General features: G+C 43.2%; 1 protein-coding gene across 1 annotated transcript; it reads left to right on the top strand.

Moving 5' to 3' along the window:
* Positions 1-1916: 1916 nt before the first annotated feature.
* sh2d4bb (SH2 domain containing 4Bb) lies at positions 1917-12445 on the top strand (the record flags this gene model as incomplete). Its single annotated transcript, XM_080789362.1, has 9 exons — positions 1917-2082; positions 4125-4157; positions 6597-6756; positions 8073-8226; positions 8751-8856; positions 9671-9860; positions 10400-10527; positions 11645-11865; positions 12353-12445. The coding sequence occupies 9 exons, from the start codon at positions 1917-1919 to the stop codon at positions 12443-12445; spliced, it is 1251 nt and encodes a 416-aa protein (XP_080645488.1).
* Between the last annotated feature and the right edge of the window lie 1039 nt (positions 12446-13484).

The following is a 13484-nucleotide window of genomic DNA, read 5'->3' as shown; positions in this document are numbered from 1 at the left end:
ATATGATATTAAATATCATACCAGCGTCAAAACAAACACACAATCTGTAGCAGCAGGTGTCAGAAGACATCATAATCTACTAATATAATAATACAATGCAAGCTAGCTGTGTCAGACTCCCTATAGCCCTAAAATGGCTGTGATAGCATATTTCATGTAGTCCTACCATCTGGAATACATGACATTTATGCAATAACTATAGGCCTATCACAGACATTTTAGGGTTACCTATAGAACAGTGGTTTTCCTTTGAAGTGGGGTCAGCCAAATACACCTTTATTTGGGGGTCCATGACATGAAAATGTCTGAGAACAAAATAATGTATGCCGTTTCAGTTATTTGTGAATATAACGAATAATAGAGTAGGCTATACCTCCACTGAACTACAAAACACATGCACTAGATCGGATGGATTATAAACTGGGCCAATGGGGCCTGTGCCCCGGGGACCTTGACTACCATGGGAGGCTATAGCTTTCTTGACCCACAAATGCCTTACAACCTGAGCAGAGCACATGCATGTGTTTGCATGCATGTGCTGACTGCCCATTCTCTGTAGCGTGAGGTGGGCCCTCAAAAATATACCACTATTATATCCATATCATGATCAGTGTTGTCAAAATATTACTTTAACACTAATATACTACTTATTACTTATTACTTTAAAAAAAGGAATAAAGTTACACTACTTATTACTCCCTGAGAAAAGTAACTAGTTACTTATTACTTTACTTATTCATGATAATTTAGACTGCATTTTGTCTGTGATTTGGGATAGCCTATTGTACTATTATGATATGGCATAAACATTTTCTAATAAAATAAATATCTGATCGGGGAAAAATCTGTATCGGCAGATACTCAAAATCAAATGATCGGAATTGGATTGGGAGCAAAGATTTTTTTATCGGGACATCCCGAGTTACATCACCTCAAAATTATGATTAAAAAAGCATCAACAGGCCTGGGCGATTAGCTCAACCGTCTGGGCACCTAGGCTGCCAAGCCAGCCAGACGGCGTGCCGCCGGTTCGACTCCCGAGTCCGACGGCCTCTGCCGTGCGTAACTCCCCATCTCTATCCTAGCCTCGATCCCAGGCTGTCTCTATCCCCCTTTCCTGTCTAATTACTGTACCAGTATCAATAAAGGCAAAAAATATATAAAAAATAAAAGCAACAACAAAAAATGCTTGCACATGCATGATTACACTATAGGCACGTGGGAGCACAAGTGAGTGCATTTGTGCGCTAGAGAGCTTCTGCTATTGCCGTGGGCCCGTGGCAGTAAGGTGAGTTTGGGAGATTAGATTACATGAGGGATGAAGGCTGCAGTTAAGGGGGGCAGGTCAGATGACAGGCTGTAGTGCACAGAAACACACACACAGTCACATGCCTACTGTCGTGAGCATGTCAGATACAGGTGTCCATGTCTCCCCAGACTAAAAGCGGCCCTGCTGGAGATAAAGTAGGTTAGATTGGCACCACGCCACGCAAGGAGACAGACGGACATAAAGATCAGGCGGAGAAAGAAGAATTCAACCATCAAAAACATGATTCTTGTCCTAAAACTGTACAGACTACGGCAATCAGACAGATATATCCCAAGAGGACTGTCCATGAAAGAGACGACGACACCGGAAACATGGACACAAAACGTTAAAGGAGAACTATAATTCATGCTGTACGTGAGTAAAGAATAGGTTTGGTTAAGTAACGGTCTTGAGTGACACAGCGGAAATTCTAATGCAATGATGCCAGGAAGAGCACCTGTGTCGCTGACCACCACCCAGACTGAGCATTACATTCAAATCCCCAATAATTATCTGCCTTAAACAAGCTCAACGTGTTGTCGAGGCCACAGGGTGAATCTGTCAGCCACGCCACAGAGCCATCGAGCTCCCCTGAGACGCCGCAGGGATGCTGAAGCAGATTCTCCAGGAAATGTACATCGAACCGGAGCTGTTGGCCGAACTCAATGAGCCCCAGAAGCAGATCCTCTTCTTCAAGATCCGTGAGGAACAAGTGCGGCGCTGGAGGGAGAGGGAAAGCCAAGAGCAAAGCCCCGCTCGGCCTCCGAGAAAGAGTTGAGTCATGCGAATTATTACAGCCTTGCAACTGTATATCTACATTCTATTTTTTGTCATAGTGTTTCTCAATCTTTTTCTATCTATCCCCAATCTATACTGTAAAATCCTCATTGTTAATTTAACTCGGTCCATTGAATGTCTCCATCTCTCTCTCTCTCTCTCTCTCTCTCTCTCTCTCTCTCCCCCCAACATGCCCTGTAGGGGAGAGCAGGGTCGGTTGATGCGCATTTTACTAATCCCTCCCTGCACAGAGATTAATTAATTTCAAGTAACCAAACTTTTTTGTGAACAAGATACACTTGTCCTCTCCCATTACCCCGAGTGTTTTTTAATTTTGGTGAAACGAGTCGGACGCAATCGGCAAGCAAAGAAAAAAAACCTTTCGTCCTGTCAAAAGCAAGATCAAGGACGAAAGACGCGGAAGTAAGAGCGAGATCACTTTGCTTGCCGATTGCGTCCGACTCGTTTCACCAAAATTAAAAAACACTCGGGATAATGGGAGAGGACAAGTGTATCTTTTTCACAAAAAAGTTTGGTTACTTGAAATTAATTAATCTCTGTGCAGGGAGGGAATTAGTAAAATGCGCGTCAACCGACCTGTCTCTCTTCCAGTCTCCGCTACTTAAAGCGTGCAAAAACACAAAAGGGTCTGTAGCTCCGTCAATTTTAGGCGGAAATGGATAATTTTTTGTCTGCAAGGCTTTCGGGCACTGTGGAATCGAATGACGTCACCGGAAATATGCGACGAAAAGGCGTTGTATGGTATCCAGTCCGAGGTGCAACCGTCCTACCGCACCAACTGACCCCGCTCTCCCCTACTTCTTCCTTTGTGTAATTCAGCACCCCACACAACATCTTTAGATTATTTATGTCATTATGTCCAACACTGATACTTGTTGATACACAATACAACCATGTTAAATTTGCTTCTCTAAGGGCAGCTTTTGAAGGCTGCTCTCAGGGCAGCTTAAATACTATACTGTACATACACCAATGTTAAATTGCTGTCCTGAGGGCAGTTTAAATGCTATACATATTGATTTAGGGCCCTAAGGATGAATACAAAATTAATATCAAGATCATAATACTGTCCAATAATTAGATAGGGAGTGGGTGCAAATTATGACAGGCAGTTTCTACTGTCAAAATATGACTCCAACAGTCAAAAAACACTTTGTGTTTGAAATACACTCATGCTTTCTACGGTGTGATTTGGGGCCCTAAGGATGCAATTTTTTCAGGACTGCTCCGCATCACCATGGTTCCCATGGTTATGCGTCTTTTTTAACACACCGTCGCACGTCAGCTAACTTGCCGATATTGCTTAATTCTTACATAGGCTGCATGACATGATCAGCAGTGTAAAGAGAAAGGTGCTGGAGCAATCAATCTGTGTTATTCTAAAACCGTTTTAATAAACATAGTTAATATGACACATGGTATTAAGGTTCAAGGTTCAAGGTTCAAGGTTATTTTATTAGTGTCCCCGAAGGGCAATTGGGTTTTACAGCAGGTCATAAGGCATTGAAACATGTGAATACATCAGTCAAACCAAAATTATTGCTGCTGGTCGCAAGCGTGAGCTGCGCCCGGGCCTACTTGCATCTTCAGAAAAGAAAAGGGATAGGGGGGGTGGGGGAGGCATCGAGTGGGTGAGGGGTATTGACAGATAGGGAGGGAGGGGGGGGATGAGGACATCATATCACATACAGTTGCATTGTGTAGGCACGGAAACTTGGGTGGGGTGGGGGTTGGGTTTAAGGTCAGAGGACAAAAACACACTGTTGTTCACACAAGGCTTCATGGTCATCACATTTCACAAACGCTTCATGGTCATCACACCACAAGAAGCACTGTCTGAAAACAGGAAAAAAAATTCTCACAACCGGGCAGCAGGTGGGGGGGGGGCGCGGGGTGAGGTGCGGGTTGGGGTGGATAGGGAGAAGGCGGTATGTGGTGCGGGATGTGTGTGAAATGTCTTGTTAGTTCATTGTTTATGTTTGCGTGTATCCTGAGCGGCTCCGGATCTGTGTCCCAGGGTCACATCGTCTCAAAGTCCAGATAGTGGGAGGTAAACACAGCTAGCTGTGCAGACTGCGGCCTTGGTTCTCAGTCCAAAAACACCCTCAGTTGGCTGTGTGTTGGGTGCGGGCGGGGGGGGGGGCAGGGGAGCGGGTGCGCGTGGTTTCTCTCAACTGTCTATTCCATCTGTAAGGGAAGCCGGTTTAATGGCCCGTTGATCAGGATTTTGTAGCGAGGAGACGAAACTTTTACTCATCTTCTTCCCCTCTCAGTTGAGCCCTATTAGTGTTATTTCTTCAGAGCATGCCAACACATTACACAGCATAAGAGAGGTGATGGAGCAATCGGTGTAAATGTATGACAGCTAATTTCAACAAACATGGTTATGACATGGCGTTGTAGGTTCTGCCGTAGCAGAAAGGGCTGCGACGGTAAGCAAGTTTATGTATCGAGCATTGGACTGCCGTAGCCGTCGTTGCTTAAAGTCCCTATTAGTAACTTCCTCCTGGGGGATCCTGAGGCATTCCAAGCATATATACAGTAAACGTAGACGTCCTTTCCGGGTTCCACAATTGAAGGCACAATTTTCCCGAGATTCCTTGCAAAGCATTTGCCTTCAATTAGCGGAAGCATGTCAAGCTTCCGTGTGCGTAACATAAGTCCTGGAAAAGACGCGCTGTGATTGGCCAGTAGTCACTTGAGTGACAGCAAGAGACGCATGAGTGACGCAGCGTGCCTTCAGCAAATGCCTTCAGCACTTCTAAATAAGAAAGCTGCGGAGAACTGTTTGCTTTGTGTTCACTCTTTAATGTTTTCTGTTAGTAATCCCCCCTGGCTCTGATGTTGTATTGTTGTATTAATAAGTTGACTTAGTTGTTTGTGTTTGTTTGTATTGTTTTGTACTGTTATCAAGATTTGTAAAAAATAAAAAGGCCTTCAGCATTGCACTTCCGCTTGACTTCCTGCCTTCATTGGGATACACGTCGCTCCAATTAACTATTTTTTATAATATCTATGGTTCCAAGGCCAGTGAGTCGATGTGATTCCTCCAACTGCACCTTGGTCTGCCCTGAGGGCTCCTCCCAGTGGGAAGTCCCTCGAGGACCTCCCTAGGGAGACGCCCGAGAGGCATCCTAACCAGAACCACCTAAGCTGGCTCACTTCCAAGCGAAGAAGCAGCGACTCTACTCTGAGTCTCTCTCGCGTGACTGAACTTCTCACCCTATATCTCTTAGGGCCGATTCATACTCCTATTTTACCGCTGTTTCGGCGCTGTAGTGCCGAAATGATTTCGGCTCGTCAGACATTTTCAGTAGCACCGAAGAGGTACCCGCCCCCCCGAACCTCAAATTACGTCACATTGTAGGCTCAACAGAGCCGAACCGACTTTTATTCGGCTCTAAAATAGGAGTATGAATCGGCCCTTAGGGAGATGCCAGCCACCCACTGAAGAAAACTCATTTCGGCCGCTTGTATTCATGACCTCATTCTTTAATAACCAGCCATTTGGTTGTAATGAAAATGCACTGTTGTGGTGTCTGTTCATTCTGAGTGCGGTGGCTAATTCATGCTCTGTCGTACAGGTAGAGAGCACAATGGTTTACTACAACCTGACATGGAGAGAAAGGCAGGGCAGAGTTTATAGAGGGCTCCATTACTAGAGGGCTAGAATACATTCACAGCTAAATGAGGCTCCAATGTGACTCACAGTCATACACGCACGCACGCACGCACAAACTCGCTCACACACACGCTCACACACAGAGAAGTAAGGAATAAAGCAGTTGTTACACTTTTACGGTTTCTGAGAGATAATTGAACTTTAGGGCAGAAGAAATAAATGGATAACAGATAATATGGCTCCAGCAGCTTGGAACCGTAATGACTTAGTCTCCTAGTATCTCAATTTAGAGTTAGAAACATTACTTGAGATCATCTCAAAATCTGCACTCGGTGAGCAGATATGTTGTCTCTAGATCTGGGTCTAATGCCAAACTAAAGAAGTCTGCTGAGTTCAGAGTGGTATAGTACTAGTAATAAGACTGAAGTTTCAGAACAATTACTTTGGCAAGTATGGCACTGAGAGTTAAGGTAAATCAAAATGTAAATATTTCTAGCTAGAATATAAAATGTTATAGATAGAAGCACTGAAATATTGGGAGGGGCTCTTACTGGCAGTTCTCATGAATTAAATTAGATTGATACGTAAACTTCATCCCGGAACACATCTTCTTGCTCATTTTACTAGCCTCAAGTGGCTCAAAGTGGAGGTATAGTATCACATAATACATTCTGTATAGTCCACATTAATAATTGTAAACAAATGTGGTATTTCAGAAGTGTCACCAATCGACCTGCCTGAATCATACTTGGTATTGTGCACCAAAAATAGAAGATCTATACACAAAAGATCACAACGTAACATACTAAAAGGTATAGCCTACTGTATCAGGCATCTCTGTAATGTGTCTCTTCTGGGTCTTTACAGAGGAGAGCCGGGGCATCGCCTGGCTGCTGGGCTCAGACGGTGACGTGTGGGTGTGGGTGATGGGAGAGGCGGCGGGGGATCGGCCATTTGGGAACATCATGAACGAGCTGATGGAGAAAAGAGCCAGGAGACGGGCTCACGAGGACGCCCAGGAGATCAGGTGAGAGAGGTAATCAAAACCTATACAAAGTAACTTAGTTGTAACTAAAGTTTTCACATAATTGTATAGTGGAGTAAAAGTGGAATATTTCCCTGTGAGATGTAGTAGAGTAGAAGGTAAAGGTACTGGGAATTGATTCGAATCACATAGGCCTACCCCGTCTCTTCAAAGCCCAGAACACAATTAAAACATAAATGTATGACATATGTGCAGGTCTAACTACCTGGTAGTTAGACCTGGTGTCACAACTCTCACTCACCACGAGAGGGCAGCAGTGGACTATTGTTGATCCGTTTCCGCTACTAGTGAGTAGTAGCCTAGTGTGGGTATTCATGTCGAAAAAGACCAATGAAACACTGCCGTTGAAATCATAGAGCAGTAGACCACGACAAGCTCGTTATTATTCTAACCCCCCCCCCCCCCCATAACTGAGGGCAGAGAGAGAGATTCACATATGGGAACTGGTCTGGCTCCCGACCACAGCAAAGAAGGGAAACTGGCATGCAACAATACATGCAAAAATGTATACGTTTATTAAATGGAATAATTAAAGTAGTTAAAGCAAATGGTTCCAACAAAAAATCTGGCAGGGAAACTAAACTGCCACACAAACTACACTACACATTACTGAAGCAACCAAAAACTAAAATAACGTGTGGCCCAGGTGGAGGAGAAAGAAGTAGTGGGAAAGGTGGCTCTTTTATAGTGATTATGGAGGCAATGGCCAGCTGCCTCCAATCCTTGATTGCCACCACTCTCCAACCAGGACCCATCACACTGAAAGACTACTATTAGTAAGGCACACACACACACACACACACACACACACACACACACACACACACAACCTTGAGTATGCCTATACACTGTAGTATGAAAGTAAAAAAAACTAAAAACATTATCCTCATCCCCTCAGTTGAAAAAGTGGGCGTGCAGGTAGGTAGCCATAGGCAAATAGATGGACAGACATTTACTGAATCCAGTTTCAATTTCAAATTGTCAGTACGTAATTGTAGACATAAATGTCCCATGATATAGGACAGGCCTAAAACATTTTCCAATTATCTAAAACAAAATCAAATCTTCACAAATATAGCATATGTCATGTCCGTGGTCGTGTTAGGACTGACAATGCTACACGTCATATAGTGCAAAGGAACTTTTACATTAGGCTACTGTAGGCTACTCACTGTGATGTCTCATTCTTAACATGTTTGTCTCATTACTAACAGGACTGTCCTGTGTTTCATTCTAAACACATTTGTCTTAGCACAGGAGTGTCCAGTGTCTCATTCTAAACGTGTGTGTCTCATCAGTCGTGTCAAGCAGGAGGAGATGGAGAAAAGGTTTCGGGACACCCTGGCCAAGCAGAAGGCCTGTCTCCTGGCAGGGAAATGGAGGAGTGAGGTGGTCAACAAGGAGATGAATAAGCAGGCGGGCGAAGAGAAGCAGGTTTTGGAGGCCCAGGGGGTAAGAGACAGCTTCCATTGGAGGGATTGAGAATGTAGATGTTGAATAGACAGTACCAGTAGGCCTATAGATCAGGGGTTCCCAAAGTCGGGGTCGGGACCCCACATGGGGACACTGATGGTGGGGTCGCACCTGAATAAGATTCAACCGAATGAGTGAAAGCATATTGCCCACCCCTCTCATTAGGTGTAAACTTGATTCTGATTGAATTCTATATTAACAAGATTATTAACAGTAGGTAAGTATAGGCCTACAGTCAAAAGTTATACTAAAAGTATAACACAACACACACAAACCAAATGTTTCCTTTGTTGTCCGTTATACTTATGGTTAATATAGTAAATCAATTACTGTGGGCCGAAAGGACCTGGCAATAAACATTTAATTCATTAAAATAAGTCCTGGTTTGTAGATGTATGTGAAAATCCACTCAATTTCAGCGATCCCCCCTCCTTATGATTGTTGCGTTTCCAGAACAGAAACCAATTGAAGGTTAATAACACCACAGGATTTGTCATCATCAGAACTGTGCGGAAGACGAGCAGAGGGAGAGTAAAGATGGCACGTGTACGACAGACAAGCCAGAAGACAGGCAACACGAGACAGAAGACTCCGAGTGGCAGGAGCAATGTGAGTCATGTGTTTACCTGTGGTGCACGTTTCAATGTACTGTAGGCCTACCTACTGTACGTGTACAGTATAAAATGTCAGTGTGCCAATGCATGTAAATAGTTAACCACTTTTAAACCGCCTAGACCAGTGGTTCCCAAACAATGGGTCGGGACCCATTCGTGTGTCACAGACCAATTTTCTTTTCCTATACGTTTAAAAAATATATTTCAAAGGATTTTCTTTTACATTTTAAAAGAAAACAAACAAACACATCTAAGAAATTCCATAAAATAATAAAAACAAAATTAAGAAATAGTGAAAATCTACAAGCTCACGCGCTTTTGTAGATCTGCTCTAGAAGACTTGAGTTGGCTCTGTCTGTACTTTGAATGCTTTTTCTCTAACTTGTGTATATCCTCGGTGCTTAAGTCCTTCTCATAGCCATGTGTCTGTTACTCTCCATGCTGCTGAACATCTTATACAACAAGCAAGGGCCATTTCATTTGTTTCATCATCAGATGGCCAATTTGGCCATACTGACAGAGGGCCACACATGAAATGAAACACAAAGTGCTGAATTATGTTAAAACTGCAGTAATTTGATAGAAAGGACTGTTTGTTTTATAATATCTTTCCATCCCGAAGGCCTGCGTATACTTGATTCACAATGCAGTATCAACTTTTAACTTTTAGCCTAGTAATATCTTGCAAGCTGTCCTTTATGAACCACTTCACAGGTCACTGATAAAACACATTAAAATACGTTACGAATACATTATAAAATGAAAGTTACAGTATGACTTTAAGCTTCTTGATGACATTTCCTCCGCAGTGCGTCGGTCCAAAGCGGCCGATGAGGAGATGAAATCCAAGGCACTTCGTGCGAGAGAAGAATGCAAGCGGCATTCCCTCCGCACCCTGGAGACCAGTCTCATAGCCCTGCGCTTCCGTACGTCCTTCATGAATGGAGAATCTCAGAGCCGACGTCGTAGCACAGCCTTGGATGCCAATGTGACAGACAGGTAATCCTCACACAGTGCAACCTTTCACTGTCTTGATACATAGCGGTAATCACATTACCGCATACGTATGATACGTGTGTAAGTCTATTTTGGGCAGGCAATTAACTCATTCTAGGTGACATTTCTCAAAATATTTAAGAAAAAAAAAGAATCCCAATAATTCTGAATATTCAAAGCGTGAAAATAGCTGATCTATATAAGCTCACACAAGCTCGTAGCAAAGTGGGGCACAAGCCGATGGACAGGAAGGGCTAACCCTAGGCTATAACTAACTACTACTAGTAACTAGTCCAGGAAGAATTGACATTCGACTCTGTGAAAAATAGAGCCCCTTTAAATGCAAGCATGCTGTCGGTGTTGTTTTCCCCCCTAATGAGTGGAAAAAATGCATGCATGCACGCACACATGCATGTAGACGTCCACCAATGTGCACACATGCACACACACACACACACACGCACACACACACGCGCGTGACATACACATGCACGCACACACACACACACACACTCTGACTGATTTGTGTTTTTCTTCAGCAGCAGCGTTTGTCCACGGCCAGACCGTCCAGCGAGCAGAGAGTCCATAATCCACTGGTTTCGAGCGGAGCAGCAACCAAAGCGGGCGGGATATGAGAGGAACAGCAACTCCATCGCCCCATGGTTTCATGGTGGGTAGGCCTACTACAAGGCCAGAACTGTCAATGCATCACAAACTGATGAAGATAGATTTGCACATGGCACCAAAGGAAAAATAAATGAATTCATGTTGGCATTTTAATGTCTAGCAAATAGTTGTTTGGAAACAAACTATTTCTACAGGAAGTAGACATATTCCAGGGTGCATTCAGAAACATCTGCAAAGTGGACTATTCTTCTTGTCTAAATTGTATTATAATCACAAACACTATGAGACCAATGAAACACTGCAGGTGAATCACAGGAGATCATCACAAGCGTTATTACATTTCTGTATGATCACATCAAAATGGACAGGTGACTGTGATATCAGATTTAGACTTACTGTGATATCAGATATACTGTAGACGTACAGGTAGAAACCAGCCAATGAACAAAGTGGCTGGTACGTGTGGTAAACGGTAAACGCACGTACCGTGTGTTTAGTGTTTACTGTTTACTCAATAACTAACTAGCACTCTCCTAATGCACAAAACAAGCATCCTCATCATTTGAGATATATTTGAGAAATATAGCCTGCTCTGCTCTGAGGGGTGCCATTCAGGGTCTCAGGGAAATTGCCACCCCTTAAGCTTAGCGTTTGCATTGCAACCAAAGTGCCCCGGCCGGAAAACCGCTTTCGGTAAAACATCCTCTCAGTATAGGGCTGTTTAATCTGTAATGATCTACGAGATTGTCCTTCATTTATATCCTTTGCGTTCAATCAAATTAAAAACAAAAAAAATACTCGACAACCAATAGTCTAGTGCACTTTGACAGTGTATCCTGAATTACAAAAGCAATACTTATACAGAAGTTACAGCACAAGAGTTCTTTAAAAGGTTCTATACCATTGGGTAAAGATCAATGTGGAAGGAGGTAAGGTGATGTGGTAAACTTTAAAGAGGATCCAAGGCAGCTCTGTGCAGGTAGAAAAACGTTTCGGCCTGCATGGGCCTTCTTCAGGGTCAACTGACTTGACCCTGATGAAGTTTGCAGTTTTCTATACATAAAGGACCCACGAAGCGCTTCTTCTTTACAAATCTATATTGCCCTATAAAAACATTGCTAAACCATAGATGTACTTTATACATTTATACATCCCTCCAGGCATCATCTCCCGTCAGGAGGCAGAGTGTTTGCTTGCAGAGCAGCCAGAGGGCAGCTTTCTGCTGAGGGTCAGTGAGTGTATCTGGGGCTTCACTCTCTCCTACCGCACAGCCCACGCCTTCAAACACTTCCTGGTGGACGCCTCCGCTGATTATTACAGCTTCATCGGCCTCGACCAGATCCAACACGCCACTCTGGACGATCTGGTCAGCTTTCACAGGGTAGGCCATTTTGTCAGTATGACGAAATATATATCAGCCATTATTTTATGTTTGGGTCAAGGCAATGTACAGAATTACACTTACTTTAGAGCTGGGAAAACGCAAGGGTGTTTGCTGATAAGGCAATGTTTTGTATAGTTAATGTTGAAAGTATTTTTGTGGGAAAAATACTGAAAATAGCCAGTCCAGTCCAATGTCCAGGCTTACAGGATTGGCATTAGACCCGGAAATATGGTTTTACTGCCAATAGGAATATTGGGGGGAGGACAAAAAGCTCCATGATGCCCTTTGCAATTTGTAACGTGGCAATCTCAAGAAAATTACTGTACATGCACATCAATTGTTTACAATGGAATTGATATACAAACACATTATAATAATATTCAGACACATTCTCCCAGCATCTGTATAAATCAAATAATAATTACACCAGGTAGTATCATCGTCTATGATTTGTTTTACAACCTTTGAAATGTTCCCATTCCAGGAAGAGGTCATCACCACATCAGGAATGGAGCTCCTTCAGCACGCCTGTCCACCAACAAGCACTTCCACACACTATGGGGGTCTTTTTGAGTGACTCAGTCAGCGTTCACTGGAAAATTATCTGTTCAATTAAAGCACACATCAATTATTTTTCTACACCCAAAGAAATGGCTTACTAGTGCAAAAATGGCTTACTAGTGCAAGAATATAGCAGCCATGCATCCTCTGTATGGGAAACACTATAAGAAGTGTCCGAGACGCGACATTCTAAATCCTACACGGGTTGTGCTTATAACCACGCCCTGCTTCCGTGTATGGTTTTGAAGGACAATTTAGAATTTAGGCATCTGAGACGGCTGGAGTGTTCTGGGCCATGAAGCCGTGAAGCTGATTCTTACCTTTACCTTTGCTGCTGTATTACTGTATTAGAGATCTTTTACAAAATACACGTTCTCTTGTGCCTTCACCCAGAGTTGATAATATATAGTATGACTTTTTGATGTTCTCCACATATTTTATATTTGAACACTTTCACAAATTCAAGATCATCATGAGAAATATGTTTTGTATTTTCCACATGTTTATTCAGTCATCATCACATGAAAACAGTATATAAACAATATTTATTAACACTATATACAGTGCAAACCGTAACAGTAATTAATGCAATTGTAGAAGCAAAATGCATATGCCTGTCCTACATCAAATTGAATGTGCTGTAAGTGATATTCTTTGGGCAGAATGAAAAGGTTAAAAGTATTCTGATAGTAATCATATGGGCTTTATATGACCCCAGTAACACAGTAAACACATCTAGGCAGAAAGGTTTGCGTGTGCAGCCAGTCACACACACTGTTCTGGTTATGGTTCCGTGTCAGCTTCTAAATCGTAAATTGTGCACGATGCCATTCTTTGCAGCAGAGCAGAGACACTGTTGTCATCGCTGGACAACGTTCACACCGGTGTTACCATTAGCCCTGAGCTACAGTAGGTCGCTCCAGCAGTCCACAGCAACTAGCAGCTGCTCTTATAAGAACAACCCATTGAGCATTGGCATGTTCAATGGGTTGTTCAATGGGTTGCCTTGCACTCATGGGGTGATTGAGGTGAGCCGTCGTTCTCTCTCCTCCTTT

Source organism: Protomyctophum bolini (genome assembly GCF_963924005.1).
Source record: "Protomyctophum bolini genome assembly, chromosome: 18".
NCBI lineage: Eukaryota > Metazoa > Chordata > Actinopteri > Myctophiformes > Myctophidae > Protomyctophum > Protomyctophum bolini.
This window is presented reverse-complemented; position numbering and strand designations above follow the sequence as displayed.